This window comes from Perognathus longimembris, chromosome 6, assembly GCF_023159225.1.
Source record: "Perognathus longimembris pacificus isolate PPM17 chromosome 6, ASM2315922v1, whole genome shotgun sequence".
Taxonomy (NCBI): domain Eukaryota; kingdom Metazoa; phylum Chordata; class Mammalia; order Rodentia; family Heteromyidae; genus Perognathus; species Perognathus longimembris.
The window spans coordinates 57,013,204-57,032,187 of record NC_063166.1 but is presented as its reverse complement, the minus strand read 5'-3'; the positions used below and the strand labels follow the sequence as shown (position 1 = coordinate 57,032,187).

General features: G+C 35.9%; 1 protein-coding gene across 5 annotated transcripts in view; it reads right to left on the bottom strand.

Moving 5' to 3' along the window:
* The window catches only part of Tasp1 (taspase 1), a 208,123-nt gene that overhangs the window by 146,153 nt on the left and 42,986 nt on the right, over positions 1-18,984 (bottom strand). For all 5 annotated transcript variants that reach the window (XM_048348782.1, XM_048348785.1, XM_048348784.1 and 2 more), the window contains 2 exons: positions 12,272-12,351; positions 859-965 (listed from right to left, as the gene is read on the bottom strand). In XM_048348782.1, coding sequence (XP_048204739.1) covers positions 859-965; positions 12,272-12,351 — 187 coding nt within the window. The remainder of the gene's footprint in view (positions 1-858; positions 966-12,271; positions 12,352-18,984) is intronic.

The following is an 18,984-nucleotide window of genomic DNA, read 5'->3' as shown; positions in this document are numbered from 1 at the left end:
AGAGTGCTTGCCTTGTATACTTGAAGCCCTGGGTTCGATTCCCCAGCACCACATATACAGAAAATGACCAGAAGTGGCGCTGTGACTCAAGTGGTACAGTGCTAGCCTTGAGCAAAAAAGAAGCCAGGGACAGTGCTCAGGCCCTGAGTCCAAGGCCCAGGACTGGCCAAAAAAAAAGCCATGGTGCACAAATCATTTAACAAAAAAAGGAAAAATGAGTAAACAGTTACAATAGTGCTTAAAGAAGGAAAGGTGTGCAGGAAAATATCCACAAAAAAAAGTTGTACTTATGCCTATTTTAAACCTGACAGCAAAGTAAAGGGATAATGGATTCTAACACACAATTACAGAAAAGAGAAAAGCCCTTTGAGATTTTACAATTACTAACCATGTTAAATATTTGGTTAACTTACTTGGCATTTGGTAGGATAAATAAAAAATAATATAGAAACTGCTTTAAGATAAAGAGATGTCTCACACCTCTGACCAAAGCTTTATTGTGGTTAGAAACCCAATGTCTAGCTGGACAGGATATGTTAAAATAACTATAGACAGCTGAGCAATATGCAAACAATTGGTTAGAATTTACTAAATAAGAAATAAAACCTTGGAGTTATATGTGAGAGATACTTGCTTTAAATAAATAGATGCTTTTATGTAACCATTTTCCTGCTTAAAAATAGTATAAAGACCTTTGAGCTATTTGGGCCAGAGACTAAGGCACCACTTTTGACTCCATGTCTCTCACTCCTGTGCTGACTCCACACTCCTTGGTACCCTGGCGAATGCTGAAGCTGGTCTTCAGCAGTTTACAATGTCATTATTATACATTAATTAATATTTCAAATAACTCCTGACCTTTTCACTTGATTGTCTTCTTTTCTTCAGTTGAATGAAGTCTGTTTCCACTCTTTCTGCCAGCTCTAGTTTCCTCTTGTTCCTTTTAAATGCAGCTAAACTGAATCCTGAAAAAGAAACGTTAAAGATAACATTTGAGAATCTGAGGGGCAATGGAGGAAATAAAATATCAGGAAAATTCTTCCCAGACAAAATCCTTAAAAATCTGCACTAAGGATTTTAAAAAGTCTTTTCACTGTGCCCTAACGGAGTAAGGAAAGACAATAATGTAAGGACAAAAAAAAAATCCAGAAAGAGAAACAATGGAGAGACAAATGTTCCTAACCAGAGGCACCTCCTTATTCATTTCACTTCCAGTTCTGGTTTCATAGGTCTCTGTGTATAGGGACAAAAGATAAAATCTGGGGAAATGTAGCATTAAAAAAAAATAGTAGAGATTATCCACAAAAACAAAATGGTACTTCAAAATTTAAAGAGAAAACAAACCACTGAATACAAGGAGAAAATAAGGATATTGTTTCAACTTCATTTTAAGATGCAAGGGATAAAAAATTCAAAACTTAGAGGACATTCAGCCAGTTGCTGGAAGCACACACCAATAACCCTTAGGACTCAGAATCATGGTTCAAAGCCAGCTTGGGCAGGAAAGTTGAGACTCTTATCTCCAACACTCATCCAAAAAAACATAAATAGAGCTTTGGCTCAAGTAGAGCATCAGCCTTCAGCAAAAAAAATAAGGAATAGCACCCAGGCGCTGAGACACGTGTAAAGAAAAATTCATATTATCTGTGTAACCTGAAAAAATATTGATTTCAATGTGTCAGTGTTCAAGGCCTCCACTTTCAATTACAAATACTCCCTGAAAGACACACATACCTTACTTAACTCATTAGGACTTCAAAGTATACCTATAATTTAATTAGCATAGCTTAAAAAGAAATGTTTGTAAAACACATGAGAAGCAGCCAAGAATAAAAGCCAACCAGCTATCAGAAAGCATATTCCAATCTGCAATGACCTCATAAAGAAACATAAAACATGAAAAATAAAGGGAAAATATTTAAAATATGACTAAGGACGGAAAGGTCATAAAATGACCAGGAAGATATGAAGACAAAGCAAACAGGCTCCTAAATTCATTATAGAAATTTTTATGTTATTATAACTATAGAACATTATAATTACAGATAAAATGCATATTATATGTCCTCTACTATAATTATAGACTATCATACTCTGTTAATTATGTGTAATTATCAAACATTTCAAACTTGAGTTACAAATTTTAACATCCAGTTAGACCCAGGTAATTACAAATTATTATATACCACTGGAGATATACGTTGTTCAGAGCAATTCTCTCATTAAATATTATTTAAAGTGGGAGATATAAAAGGTACAACCAGCCAGGCACTGGTGGCGCACACCTATAACCATAGCTACTCAGGAGGCTGAATTCTGAGGATTGTGATTAGAAGCCAGGAATGGCAGGAAAGTCTATGAGACTATTATCTCCAATTAGCCACCAAAAAACTGGAAGTGACGTTGTGGCTCAAAATAGTAGAGTGCTAGCCTTGGGGGAAAAAGCTCAGGGACAGAGCCCAGAACCTGAGCTCAAGCCCCACTACTAAAAAAGAAAGTACAACCTTTAAAGCACTGAGGACCTAAAGTACACCTTTAAAGCACTGAAAACCTAACATAATGTACCCAGCTAAATGCCAGAGGATAAGCCAAGGAAGTAGAGCTACTGAGGCCCTGAACATATGCCAACACTGGCACTCTTGTGTTTCATTAAATACTAAGAGAAAGTGTAAGTCTAGGGCAGAGTAAAGGTAGAAAGTTTTTTAAGAGATCATCTTCACAATAAGCTGGAGATTTTAAAGAGCTACTATTCTCATAGAAAGAATAACTTGGAGCTAAATGAGTATCTCTCCTTCTATCTCAATAGCTACTACATCTAGGCAAAATTGCTCTAAATCATAGCAGAGTTTGCAAGGAGGAGAAAAAAGGGGCAAGCAGAGAAAGCTAAAGAGGACTGAGCAGAAAGAAGCATTCCTGAGAAATTTTTCACCCAGTAGGGCCACTGCATGGGCTTGCAAACATATACACAATAAAGTTCTAAAAGGAAGTGAATGAATTTCAACAAATAACAACAGAAAACTTGAAAAACATGATGAAAATCATAAATGTAACCACAGAAGAGACTCAACAAACTCCAAGTAGAAAAACCTAAAAGACCTACCATATGGCACATTATAATCAGCCATCAAAGCACTTTGATAGCCATCCTCCTGCATGATAGTTGCTGCCAACGCCACTAACGAGTAACCACCATGGCACCTGAGGATATACTCCTCCATGGTCCACACTCTCAGAATCATAACTAGAACTGAACCTACACCACCATTGGCACTTGTTTCAGCATGGCACATCTATCTATATCTATGATATGACATCACTGGGGTCACTGAGATCCAAACTCATCTCCAAGAAGCCTAAACACATGCATCCCCAGTGGTGCCATGGCTCCAACTCCCTACCTCCCCAATTCCTACAGTTAAACCAAGGGTTCATCTGCTGTGATTGCTAAAACTTGTTACTGCCCAACTAATCACAAGAAAGCTGTATCTCTATGCATATTCAGAACCAAACTACGTACCAAAACCAAACTACCTACCACTTGATGCTCTACAACCATCTAAACAAAGTCATTCATGATGTAAACTACTCTAGAATGACAATAAATGCATTGAAAACTCAGGAAACTGGAACACTGCAAAGGAACATAATAATTTTCCAGAAACAACCCTAATTAAAGAAAATCTGTGAATTCCAAAGTATCTTAAGTAGTCTTGGTAAGGTCGAATGTTACTATATTATAGGAGGAATAAGTTCTGGTGGTCTCTGACAGAGTAGGTTAAATATAACTAACCATAACAGTATCGATCTTAAAGCAGAAATCTGAATGGGCTCTTCATTATACACATGATCCTTATTAGGTCACAACCTAATATAAATATGTCAGAATATCATATTCCATTTAAAATTATACTAATCCAAATGAGTATCAGGATATGGAAACAAGAGGCTTTCTCCTTCGTTGTTGTTTTTGTTTAATGTGCTGTGTGAAATTATTTTCTTTTTCTTTCATTATTATTTTCCTGTTGTCACTGTTTTTAATTTTGGTGTCCTGTGTCTTGTATATACACTTATCTGATATGAGGAAGGGAAAGGGAATAATAAAATGGTGAGACAAAGGACAAGGGGTAAACCAATGCAACAGCAATATTCATGAGACACTATGTTGGAAATTAACTTTACAACTTGAGGGGCAAGGAGGTTGGAGGGGAGGGAAAGTAGGAGCAAAGCAAGGGAGGGGTAACAATATTCAATAAGAAATGTACTCATTACCTTACATATGTAACTATAACTCCTTTGTACATCACCTTTACAGTAAAATTAAATTTTTAAAAAGTATTATGTGTAATGGCAGGCATTACTTAGAAAATTATACTACTTTATTGCAAAAGCTATTGGGCAAATGTAAAGCTGCCAATTTATCAAATAAATGGAAGGCAATGTAAAAAATATATTAAACTTCATAAATATATCCATTAAAAACTATTTAAGTGAAGGGGCTGGGAATATGGCCTAGTGGCAAGAGTGCTTGCCTCCTACACATGAAGCTCTCGGTTCGATTCCCCACCACCACATATATGGAAAACGGCCAGAAGGGGCGCTGTGGCTTAGGTGGCAGAGTGCTAGCCTTGAGCGGGAAGAAGCCAGGGACAGTGCTCAGGCCCTGAGTCCAAGGCCCAGGACTGGCAAAAAAAAAAACAAAAAACTATTTAAGTGATAGATATGTTCAAATAATCTACTCTTTTATAATATGTACTTATTTAAATATAGTAATAATGTAAATATAATATTTTCTATAGCATTATATAATACACACAATAGTATTTTATTATTGTATTACTTGTATGATATTTGGTAATAACATGTATTTCAAAAGCACATATTCCATCTCCTGGTATGAAGAAAGAGTTTCTATTAAGACTATCCTACATACTGTTAATAATCACAAACTCTTAAAAAGAAAACTTTTAAAGGGGGCTGGGAATATGGCCTAGAGGTAGAGTGCTTACCTCGTATACATGAAGCCCTAGGTTCAATTCCTCAGTACCACATATAAAGAAAAGGCCAGAAGTGACGCTGTGACTCAAGTGGTAGAGTACTAGTCTTGAGCAAAAAGAAGCCAGGGACAGTGCTCAGGCCCTAAGTGCAAGCCCCAGGACTAGCAAAAAGAAAAAAAAAATTCAAAGGAAGTAAAAACAATTTAAAGAAAAACAAAAGATGCCAGATTTGCTGGGAACAAGATTTGCCAGGTGCCGGTGGCTCACACCTGTGATCCTAGCTACTGAGGCTGAGATCTGAGGATCACAGTTGAGTCCTCTGCTAAATTTATCGATTTTTCTTGAGCTCAGAGTCTGGTTTCAAACTGTGATCCTCAGATCTCAGCCTCAGTAGCTACAGACTCTGAGCTCAAGAAAAATTGATAAATTTAGCAGAGGACTCAACCAATAAAAGAAAAAAAATACAGTAAGTACTCTAAGAATGACATTCATGTACTTTCCCCAAAAGACACTCATCATACTATAAAATGTACAGAAGAAAGAGCTCAAGTAGGAAGCTAAGATATACTGACGTGAGATAAGAAATTTGGGACACAGCAGCTAGATATTTAGGAAGCCATCTTGGAGATGTATAAGCTACAAAATCTATATAAACATTCCTCAAATCCTAGATCTGTAGAAAAATCCTGATGATAGAGACTACAAGAGTCCATAAAGATGAATAATAAAAAATACAGCACCTGAAGAGCTGAGAGACATTTTGTTACATGTCTACTTTATAAAAACCATAGTTTAAACTTTGAAGCTTCAAGTGAAACCCACAAAAGCCCCAATTTCATCAGGGTAGGCAAAACTCTATGATAAAGACAAAAATACATATGCCCCCTTTAACCAAACCTCAAAACAAGTTGTAACAAAAAAGATGATCTGCAAATAATTTAATTACATGCTACAAAAAAATCCCAATATTCTTCAAAGAAAAATAAATACATAACCTCAAAGGCATTATCATCTACAACACTATAGTTTGTGATCTGGAAAAGTATACATGGTATACAGCAAAACAAAAAAAATGTGCTGCAGAATTTTAAAATAAAAACAACAAATAAATTTAAAATGTGTACAATGAATAAAATATGGGGAATTTTAAGACAATATGAAAACTGTAAGAAAAAAAGGAAATCTTAGAATCAAAACACAAGTACTATATTTTGTGTGCAGGAGGAGAGCCTTGAATTCAGGGCCTTGGTGCTATCCTTGAGCTTTTTTTGCTCAAAGCTAACACTCTAACACTCCAGCCATAGATCTACCTCAAGGATTTTGTTAGCTAATTGGAGATAAGAATATCATGGACTTTTCTGCCTGGAATGGCTTCAAACTTCCATCTTTAGCCACCTGAGTATCAGCTAGGACCACACGCCAGCTAAAATGCAATGGTTTTAAGACATTTTCAAAAGATCAATATCACATTGAAGACATAGAGACTGAAGAAGAAAAGGTTGATGAATTTGAAGAAAATTCAACAAAAATTATACAAACAAAAGTGTGATGATTAACTTGACTGGGCCATGGAGTATCCAGATATTGGTTAAACATTCTAGCTGTTCCTGTGTTTCTTAAACAAGATTGCATGTTACAAAACCATATTATCTTCCCTAACAGACCTGTGCCCTCTGTCAGTAGAGGAAAAAATTTCTCCTGCCTAAGCTACTTTGAACTAAAACATCTACATTTCCCTTCCTTCACATTGAAACATCAGCTCTTCCAAAATATTGACGGTGTGTCTCTTCAAGATGAAACTATCAGTGACTCTGCTGGAGTCTGGAGACTCATCTCCAGCTTGTTGAATGATCTCACAGATCTTGAGACTCATCAATCTCCACAATTTTATCAATCAATTCTTTATAATTCATCTATTTTCTATTGGTCCAATTTCTCTGGAGAACTCTTTCTAATACAGAAAACATAGAAAGAAGATTTCTTTTTAAATTGACAGTGTCATGTTACAGTATCAAATGGTTTAACATATGCATACTGGAAATTGCAGTAAAGGATGATGGAGAACCCCAGCAACAAAAATACAAGAAGAAAATTTTCAAGTTTGATTTATACAATAATCCACAGATCTAGCAAACATAGAAAAACTATGTAAAACAAAAATCACAACTAGACATGCATGGTCAAAATGCTGAAAACCAAAGATAGGCCATATCCCGAGCCCCAAAGATAATATCTTAAAAGCAATGAGAGGCAGGAAAGGAAAAAGCCCAAGAAAATACCTACAGAGAAGCAATGATTAAAAAAAAATAGCTGACTCCTATGAGAAATAAGAGAAACCAAAGAACTATAACAACTTCTTTTTTTAAATTTCATTGTCAAATTGATGTACAGAGAGGTTACAATTTCATACGTTAGGCTTTGGGTATACTTCTTGTATGCAAAAAGGACACAATGGACTGGGAATATAAATCAGTGACAGAGTGCTTATCTAGCATGTGCAAATTCAATCAACAATAAAGTAGTTCTCACTACGTATCATTTTATATGATCACATGCACATAGCTTTTGAGCCTTTGTGATCCTCTCCTAAGAATATCCTCCTTTGGTCTCACTGTGTGAATATTTAGAGTCCTGCTTAACTTGCCATATTCAAGCGATTTTTTTTTGTCATTTTCCATCCATTGTGTTTACTTGTAGATTTGTAGACACATGCTAGTTACAACAAATGGAGGAAACCATGCAACCTATATTTCTTTGGGTCTAGCTTACTTCACTTAGTATAATTTTTCCATGTCTTTTCATTTCCTTATAAGTAGTACATCATCATTCTTTCTGATGGGAGCATAGAATTCCATTGTACATATATGCCATATTTTCTTGATCCATTTGGGGGGCATGTGAGTTGATTCCACATCTTTGCTATGGTACAAAATGCTGCACTGAACATGGTTGTGCTGGTAGCTCCAAGAAATGGAAAGAGGAGGTTTTTTGCTATTTTGTTTCTTGGATTTGTTTTTGTTTTTCTCCTTTATCACTGTTTTTGTTTTCTGTAACACTGATCAAAAACAAATGTACTCATTACCTGACTTATGTAATTGTGACCCCTCTGTACATCATCTTTACAATAACAATTTAAAAAGAAAGAAAAAGGAGGAAGATGAGAACAAGGAGAAAAACAGAATAGATGAGGATAATAGAATATAATTAGGCTACAAAAAAACCAATTCTGATCAATGCTACAACATATATGAACTGTAAAGACATTTACCAGTAAATCAACACAAAAGACAAATGTTATATTAATCCATGTATAAGAGACATCTAGAATAGGTAAGTTCATGGCGACAGAAAGTAGAATAGAGATTACTGAGAACTAATAAGAATAGAGGACTAGATAGTGTTTAAACAGTTTTTACATGAGATTACAAAAACTGAAGATGTGATAATGGATAGTGATTGCATAACACTGTGAATACACTTCATACAAATGAATGATGCACTTTAAAATGGCTAAAATAGTAAAACTTATGTTAGATACTATATTTTTTCATTTGTAGAAAAAGTGTTCTAAAAGAGAAAAATCGACGCCTGTAGAATTCTATGTCCAGCAAAAATGTTATCTTAATACTAGATGCAAAATAACCTGGGCACTGTTAACATAAACGTATAATCCTAGCAACAAAGGAGACTGTGACCTCAGGACCACAGTTCAAAGCCCACCCAAGAAGAAAAGTTTAGCAGACTCCATATCCAATTAACAAGAAAAAAGTTGAACTGAAGGCATGACTCACATGGTAGAATATCACCTGAGAGAGAGAAAAGCTCTGATTGTAAATCGAGGCATCAGCACAAAGACAAGAAAGGAAGGAAGGGAGGGAGGGAGGGAGGGAGGGAGGCAGGGAGGGAGGGAGGCAAGCAGGAAGGGAGGAAGGAAGGAAGGAAGGAAGGAAGGAAGGAAGGAAGGAAGGAAGGAAGGAAGGAAGGAAGGAAGGAAGGAAGGAAAGGCAAGCAGGCAAAATAAAGCACTTTTTCAGAGAATGACAAGTAAGAGCTTGTGAGAGCACACACCTACACTATCAGAAACTATCAGAACTGTTAAAGGAAATTTCAGGCCAAAAGGAATGGTATTATCATCCATTTTTTCAGTAATGGGAATCAAACCCAGGTTCACGCTAAGCAAGTGAGAACTCTAATACTAAGCTATATCCACAGATGTGGCAATGTTCTGCAACAAAAATAAAAATCTTCACAAAGGAAGCAATATTAAGTATAAATGAATGGAATGTTAAGTAAAAAAATAATAAGAAAAATCTTGGAAGTCTGAGCAAATTATTTAGGATAAGTCTCGTTGTATTCTAAAATATTTTGGAGACTCTGTGGCTCAAAATGATACAGTGCTAGCCTTGAGCAAAAAGAGCTCAAGGATGGTGCCTACACCTAGAGTTCAAGCCCCATAATGGACAAAAAAAAAAGAATAGTGTGTGTGTGCACACACACGTGTGCATGCACGCATGCAGGCACACCTGAGAGCACATGCTGGTACTGGGTCTTTAACTGGGAACTCCTGCTCTTCTCTGGCTTTTACCCAAGGCTGGCTGGCATTCTACCAACTTAAGCCACAACACAATTCCCAGATTATTATTTTGCTTAAGGTAATTAAGGATGTAGCTCTAGAAATTAAGTATTTTAAAACCAAAATTAAATATTTGTGAAAATAGTAATTAGAAAAACAAAATATGGAGGACAAATTTACTTCCCAAACTTTGCTTAATTTCCTCAAACCAAAGCACGTGATTTTCCAAACAAAAACAAAATGAGTACCCAGCATAAAGAATGAAAAGAAGAAAGAAAAAAAAATTGTAAGATGATTCATTGCAATAAACAAAACATGAGAATTAAGAGCTTCCCTCCAGAGATAAAATACACAAGAACTAAGAGTCTTGCAAAACAGACTGGAAACCAGATGATAAGAGAATACTTTCTTCAAAACCTTACGGGAAAATGATTTCTAGTCTCATATGTAAAAAAAATAGACAAGAAAGAAAAACACACAAGCTCCAGGATACCAAGAATTTGATACTAGAGAGAGGCAAAGGGAGTCCTAAGGTGAAAGGGAGATCAAGTCCAGGGATGACAGCTAAGCAGCAGACCTAGTAAGGATGGACTAGCAGGTGCCAATTCTCTACAAATACACACACACACACACACACACACACACACACACACACACACACAGACTGGCAGATAGCTTATTTTTTTGCCTGATGTGTAAAATGTATTAGAAATATCTTAAGGCAGAAATAGTGAGAGTCTGAGAATTTATAATGCTCTTCCTGGCCACATATATGCACACACACACACACACACACACACACACACACACTTCTTTCCAATTCCCCTATATTACAATGTTCAGCTGCATTAGAATTCATTTTAAACATAATACATTTGTAGGACCAATAAAATAAAATCATGGCTTCCATTTTTTTTTTTTCAGGAAGAAAAGAGTTTATCGGGAGGAGAGCAAACTGCTGTCCAGCACAAGAGGAGGTTTGACGAGAGAGAAGAGAAGGGAAGAAGAAATGTATTTTTTAACATATTTTTATAGCTTGCTTTTCTTAGATTTAATCATTTACTTTTACATTTGATTAAATTAGACTCAAATTTGATGATACACCTTCACTTAAAAAGCAATTAGCAGGCCAAGTGTCAGTGGTTCACACCTGTAATCCTAGCTACTGAAGATCTGAAGACAGTAGTTCAAAGTCAACCTGGGCAGAAAAGTCTTGAGACTCTTATCTCCAATTAAGCACCAAAAAAGCCAGAAATGGTACTGTGGCTCAAGTGGCTCTTGAGAAAAAGAGCTCAGGGACAGAGCCCAGGTCCCTAGTTCAAGCCTAACAATCAATAACAACAAAAAAAAAGGCAGATGATCTTCATTATTTTCTCTAGCTTTTTAGAATGCCAACAAGAACAGCAGAAAAACTACTGGGGGAATGCCAAACCTAGATTAGAAAATTGAGAGCAAGCAAATGTTGCTTATGCCACTAAGGTTGGGATGACATTTTATTCAGCTATAGATAGTGAAGGAACTGCCCCTCCCCCCAAAAAAAACACCACAAAGAATTACAACAAAAAATATTTCCATTTCCTGGAACTTGTTTTGATAAATATTTTAGATATTCAGAGGACTTGCATCTTTTTTTTAATCATTATCGAACATGAGTCTTCACAAGAATTTATAGTTACTCTGTAATATCTCATTATAAAAATATATGATGGGGGCTGGGGATATGGCCTAGTGGCAAGAGTGTTTGCCTCGTATACATGAAGCCCTGGGTTCAATTCCCCAGCACTACATATACAGAAAATGGCCAGAAGTAGCGCTGTGGCTCAAGTGGCAGAGAGCTAGCCTTGAACAAAAAGAAGCCAAGGGCAGTCAGTGCTCAGGCCCTGAGTCCAAGCCCCAGGACTGGCCAAAAAAAAAAAAAAATATATATATATATATATATATACATATATATATATACATACACACACACATATATACATATATATATATATGATGACCTACAAAAATCTTTAGGATATTTATTTGTTTGTCCATTTGTTTGTTTTGGCCAATACTAGGGATTGAATTCAGGGCCTTATATCTGCTCGGCCTGCTTCTTTGGCTGGCTTTTTACTACTTGATCCATATCCCCCATCATGCTTCTTGCTGGTCATTTTGAAGATGAGCACTTGGACTTCAGTCCAGGCTGGCCTCAGACCATGATTCTCTGGATCTCACCAGGATTACACACTTGAGTCACTGGCCTAGATCGAGATTACTTATTCTTAATCATGTTCATTGAGCATTTTTCTACATAAATTGTCATCTATTTCTCCAATGGCAGGTTACTAGAAGCAGAACAAATGTAAAGCTTTTGATCTATACTATTTATCAGATAGTGAAATCTCTGCCGAGTTACAGGTATTTGAACCTACAATGTATTATGTTCATTTCTCTAGACATCATCCAGAGTAACAAGATATATTTAGCCCTTACACAGTTAAAAGGGAATAAACATAATAGTACTTCTATAAAGGCATAAAAAAGCAACAAATACCTCAAGAATATAAATGCGGCTTAAAAATCATGTAACTTTGGGTATATCTTTTAGTCATAAAATTTCAGCATTCTTCCTTAAATATTGAACTATATGGGCCATAACAGATACAATGTAAGAATGTCAGTGTGTATTTCATAGAGCTTAATGTGTGAAGGTTTTACTCACTGGTGGTCATGATGTTAGGAGGGCAAGAGGGAATCCCGTGATCCACTGCCCATCTGTAGGCACCTTCTCCAACTAAAAAGCTAACAACAGAAATAATTATTCTTTTAAAAATGCATAGGGTCATCTTCCACATAGTAAAGTAATACAAGTAGGATCATCTGAAAGAAATCATACATATAGATATAATTCTAGAGTTAACTCAAAATGAGATAGGTACATGCTCCAAGTTTAAATTTTCCTCATGAATAATATTTGTTGAGTAAAATTTGGAAAAAATTAATACAATAGAAAAAATAATTGACCTCCCAGAAGAATATGTGAAAATTTATCTTACATCAATTACATCAATAGGACTCTGAGTTTATTTCACAAGATTTAATCAGATTAAAGTGAATGGCTTCAAATATGGATTGCCTACTTAACAAATTAACTAGATCCACTCAAAGTTAAGATGTACATACATCTATATGTACATACATGTAGAGATGCTCCAATACCTGAATATACACTTATATTTCTAAGCCTCAGTGTAACAAGAATACATGCACAACCCCCTAAGTCATTTTTACTACGGTGACTAAGTACTATGGCATATATATCAAATGCAATTTTAAAGGCCTAAACTGCAAGTTTTAATATAACAATATGGCTTACAGATTTCAAATAGCATGAGGGATAATTAACAACCTAGTCCCTGAGTAACTTGAAGCACATAAGTAATAGCCAACAGTGATTATAATAATCAATCATTTCATCTTCTTCCATTGCCAGCTACTAAAAGAGATCTCAGCCAGCTAGTAATGGATTCCTTGAATTTGTGCCTGCTTGTAAGTTTTTCAGTATTTTTGTTTCTGTTATTCTAATCATTCAAACACTAAAAACTCAATAGTAATACATATTAAAAGTCTTATGATCTGACTGTCAATAAGACCAGTAACAAAATGGCAAAATAAAATGTAAGCAGACACTCAGAAACTTATCAAAATGGTTCCAATGAGAAACTAAACATTTAGTTCCAATAATTGTTTTTTAATAAACATAAATGTAGGAAAGGAGAAAGCATCGAAAAAGGAGAGTAGAGAAAGGCTGTTGGCTTAGCTGGACACAGATGGCGCACAGCTGTAATCCTAGCTACTGAATTCTGGGGATCATGGTTCAAAGCCATCCTGAACATGAAAGTCCATAAGAATCTTCTCTCCAATTAACCACCTAAAAAAGCCAGAAGTGGAACTGTGGTTCGAGGAGTAGGCCATCAACCAGACTCAGAGCTCAGAGATAGTAATCACACCCTGAGTTCAAGCCTGCCTTAGGAATGGCACGTGCACACACACACACACACACACACACACACACACACACACACACGTGCGCGCGCACGCGCACCCAGAGTAAATGACTTCTGCATGCCTTTATTAAAAAAAACAAAAAACTAAAGTATTCTGAAAATAAAGGCATGGCTCATGTGGTAGAATACTTGCCCCAAAAGTACAAGACCCTAAATTTCAAACCACAGTATTACTCCTCCAAAAAAAAAAAAAAAAAAAAAAACTGACTTCCTAATTTTATATCTGTAATTTATCTACTGCAAAAAATAAATAAATAAAAATGGAAGAAAAAACTGGGAAACAGTGAGGAGGGAGGCGGGACATTGTACATCATCACTTTATAATAATAAAAATTTTAGAAAAAACAGTCTACCATATAAAACCCAAGTGTTCCTAAAATAGATAAATGTAGATTTGAGTTGTTCTGGTGGCAGTTAGTAATTCTTTCTTCTAGAAAAATAACTTGATTTCTTAAAAAAGCTTTTCTTACTGTGAAGACATCAAAGATGTCAAAATAGTAAACTCAATGATCAAGGTAAGAGTTTGGAGCTCAATCTTATATTCTCAGCATTGATTAGTCATTTAAATGCAATCCTTATATCTGGAATCTGACATTTTACCTAATATGTTTAGCTTTATTTTCTCTTTGCTTCATCTATAAATGTGATTCTAAATAAATTTTATACAATCTAACTATGAAAATTTTTAAATATTTTAGGCATTCCCACAAAGGCAAATATTTGGATGTCATTTAAGAATATTATACTATTATATACTTTTAGTATGCTTATAATATATGATCTTTTCTTACTACAAAAAATAGTCTAAAATTGTCTAACAGTTATCAACACAAAATGTCGTATAACTTTTAATATTATTTTAGCAGAAATTTGTGCTAAAATGTATACTAAAAATCACTTTCTCCAAAATTAAATTAAATACCAACCTAAATTTTTCTTAAGCTTTCTTCTGACTCTTCAAAGAGAAGCCTTTTTCCAGTTTATAAGTATTACACATCTTGATCAATATTACTACTTTCATCATTCAAACCATCCATCAATAATAATGACAATCTTCTACTTCAAACTCATAAAATTTCATGTGATGACTACCTTTTATCAGAAGTCTATAAGCTTCCAAAGTGATCTGATTCTCACTCTCTCCCTAGTTCATCTTGTATTCTTCTTGCCTCAAGAAGAGGTGGTACTTGGGCTGGGGATATGGCCTAGTGGCAAGAGTGCTTGCCTCATATACATGAGGCCCTGGGTTCGATTCCCCAGCACCACATATACAGAAAATGGCCAGTAGTGGCGCTGTGGCTTAAGTGGCAGAGTGCTAGCCTTGAGCAAGAAGAAGCCAGGGAACAGTGCTCAGGCCCTGAGTCCAAGCCCCAGGACTGGCCAAAAAAAAAAGAAGAGGTAGTACTTTATTCCAACCTCTTAGAAAATCACAAACATTCCAAGAAGCACCTGCATTGGGGGAGGGGGTGCTAAAATAATCTCATGAGGGAGAAGGGATGAATAATTCTTAATCTAGGACAATGCCTAAAGCACAACAAATATTAAATAAACAGCTTCAAGATATTAAGTAAATTAACAAATTACATCACATTTCCTACATTAAAGGACAATATTTTCTTTGTGTTATTTTCATCTTAAATTTTACATTAATTAGGCCTAACATGTTAGAAGCAAATCAGCAGAATTCTGCTAAGACCAACACTGAGGTAGGGTTAATTAAAACTCTGTGGCTTAATGGTAGAGTACTTGCCTAGCATGCAAGCATGATGTTTTGGGTTCAATTCCTCAGTACCACATAAACAGAAAAAGACAGACGTGGCACTGTGGCTCAAGTGGTAGAGTGCTGGCCTTGAGCAAATAGAAGCTCAGGGACAGTAGCCAGGCTTGAGTTCAAAGCCCAGGACTGGCTACAACAACAACAAAAACAACAACAACAAAAAAAAACTTTTGAAATACTTCTACAAGGGCCTGCAAAGCAAAACACCTGGAATAGTCTATCTGGACAAAAGTAGGAATGTGCATTATGAACAGACAACCCATTTCCAAAGAACTATGTTTTTATATCACTACAAATGTGCAATTTAAGGATTCAATATATTCCCAAAATGCTCAGAAACTCCAATCATTAAAATATATTACATGTGTCAAAAATAATCTTTTTAAACTTAAAAATGGGTTCACAGCTGGGAATATGGCCTAGTGGTAAAGTGTTCACCTTAAGCCCTGGGTTCAATTCCTCAGCACCACGTATATAGAAAAAGCCAGAAATGGTGCTGCTGCTCAAGTGGTAGAGTGCTAGCCTTGAGCAAAGAGAAGCAAGGGACAGTACTAAGGCTCTGAGTTCAAGCCCCAGAACCGGCAAAAAAAAAAAAAAAGGATTCCTATCATTTTCTTATCACAAGAAAAACTTTAAAAGACAAATTAGGCCATGCTTATTTAAAGCTTACAGCCATAAACCGTATAAAAAAGAAGGTAACTGATGCACTTGAAATATATGAAATGTAACATATTAAATAGTAAGAACTCTTACTATTCCTTAATTTCTGTATATTCCTCAAACTCCTTTTACAGAAATTTTCAAAACAATTCTCACCTAGCTTATTGGTTAAGACTAATTTTGGCTCAGAATGGCTTCTCTGATTCCTGATTAACTGGGATTACAAGTGTGAGCCACTGCACCCAGTCTTTGCTTGCTTGCTTGATTACTTGCCTATTTCTTTTTTTTTAAATCATAGTTATATTAGCAAACTTCAAAGTATGCATGCAATTTCTATGTTTGGACATGATGGCACAAGAGAATCAATGAGAAAAACAGAGAAAATATATATTTAAAAAAAAAAAAAACAATTTTAGGGCTGGGAACATGGCCTAGTGGCAAGAGTGCTTGCCTTGTATACATGAAGCCCTCGGTTCAATTACTCAGCACCACATATATAGAAAAGGCCAGAAGTGGTGCTGTGGCTCAAGTGGCAGAGTGCTAGCATTGAGCAAAAAGAAGCCAGGGACAGTGTCCAGGCCCTGAGTTCAAGCCCCAGGACTGGCAAAAAAATAATAATAATAAGATAATTTTAGACATTAGACATCAGAGGACAATCATCTTTAAGAAAGAAGAAACAATACAAATGAGTGCATAGTGTTCACTTTCATTACTGAGAAAGTTTCTAAACCATTCCACAGGATCCCAGCAATGTCTAGGTTGGCCAGAGCGGGGCAATCAAGAGAGGCCACAATGACCAACTACCAGAGAGAAAGAAGCTGCTTAGAAAGAGGACCCCAGAAATCTGCACAGAGAACTCTTCTACTCTTCAGGTAAATGGAGTTCAGAATGTACATAGAAGAAAATTATCCAAAATAAATAACAGTTCTAAAGAAAATAGTCCCCATGTTCAGACAAAATCAGGAGTAATCAAAGTACAGGGTTCTAGAAGCTAGAATAAAAAGCTGTCTTCTAAACGGACAAAGGCCTCATATCTAAAATATATGCAGAACTAAAAAAATTACCCTCTTCCAAAACAACACCGCAGAGAACCAATAGCCCCCTCATCAAGTGGGCTAAAGACTTACAAAGAGACTTCTCTGATGAGGAAATGAGAATGGCCAGGAGACATATGAAAAAATGCTCTACATCACTGGCCATAAAAGAAATGCAAATCAAAACAACATTGAGATTCCATTTCACCCCAGTAAGAATGTCATATATCAAGAAAACTAACAATAACAATTGTTGGAGGGGATGTGGCCAAAAGGGAACCCTACTTCATTGTTGGTGGGAATGTAAACTGGTTCAGCCACTCTGGCAAGCAGTATGGAGATTCCTCAAAAGGCTAAATATAGAACTCCCCTATGACCCAGCAGCCCCACTTTTGGGTATCTATCCAAAAGACCACAAACAAAGTCACAGTAATGTCACCAGCACAACAATGTTCATCGCAGCACAATTTGTCATAGCGAGAATCTGGAACCAATCCAGATGCCCTCAGTAGACGAATGGATCAGGAAAATGTGGTACATATACACAATGGAATTTTATGCCTCTATCAGAAGGAATGACATTGTCCCATTTGTAAGGAAATGGAAGGACTTGGAAAAAATTATACTAAATGAATTGAGCCAGACCCAAAGAAACATGGACTCTATGGTCTCCCTTATTGGGAATAATTAGCACAGGTTTAGGCAAGTCATAGCAGAGCATCACAAGGCCCAATAGCTATACCCTTATGAACACCTAAGATGATGCTAAGTGAAATGAACTCCATGTTATGGAGACAATTGTTATATCACAGTTGTAACTACTTTCAACGTCCCATGTGTATATGTAGCTTCTATTATTGATGATGTTCTTGTATCACCTTCCTGTGGTTGTACCTACACTATCTCTGTAATCTTATCTGAGTATATTGGAAACCGTGTATACTGGTATTGGAACTAGGAAATTGAAAGGGAATACCAAAATTGAGAAACACAGGGTAAAAAAAAGACAAACAACTACAAAAGCAATACTTGCAAAACTGTTTGGTGTAAGTGAACTGAACACCTCAGGGGGGGAAAGGGTAAGGGGTAGGGGGGAGGGGGGTATGAGGGACAAGGTAACAAATAGTACAAGAAATGTATCCAATGCCTAACGTATGAAACTGTAACCTCTCTGTACATCAGTTTGATAATAAAATTTGGAAAAAAAAAACAAAAAAAGCCGCCTTCTAGCTGCATTTCCTATCGTACCCAAAAAGGTTTTAACTCAATAACAAGATAATATTACATCAAAGGCAAATGCTTCTAGTCTCATGTGACAAAATTTAAAGCAAAAAGATTTCAAGCAGAAAGATCCCAACTGTTTTTAACTAATAGCCATATCTAGTTCAAGAACATAATTATTAAAATTAAAACTATACAGCATTCCAAAAATTAAAATATACCATATCTGAAATACAATAAAAAATTACTAGGCATACAAAAATCAGAAAAACGAAATATACAATGAGCAAATAAACCAGTTAAAAACATCCTAGAAATAACAAAAATTATAGAATTGGTAAACAATTCTTTTTGTGGTTCATTTCCATTATACAGTACTAGGAATCGAGCCCAGGCCTTGTACATGCAAGGTAAGACCTCTACCACTGAGTTACAGCTGTAGCCCTAAAAAAAAAAAAAAAGGTTATAACTCCACTCATGAGCCAGAAGACTAGCCATAATTACCAAAAAAAAAATGAGCCTTTTTAAAAAGATATGTAAGCTTTTATTTATTTATCAATTCAGTCACTCATTCACTTTTGGTGGCACTGGGGTTTGAACTCGGGGTCTTGTGCTTGCCTAGGCAGTCACTCTACCACACTGAGTCACACCTCCAGTTCAAAGCACACTTTTTAAA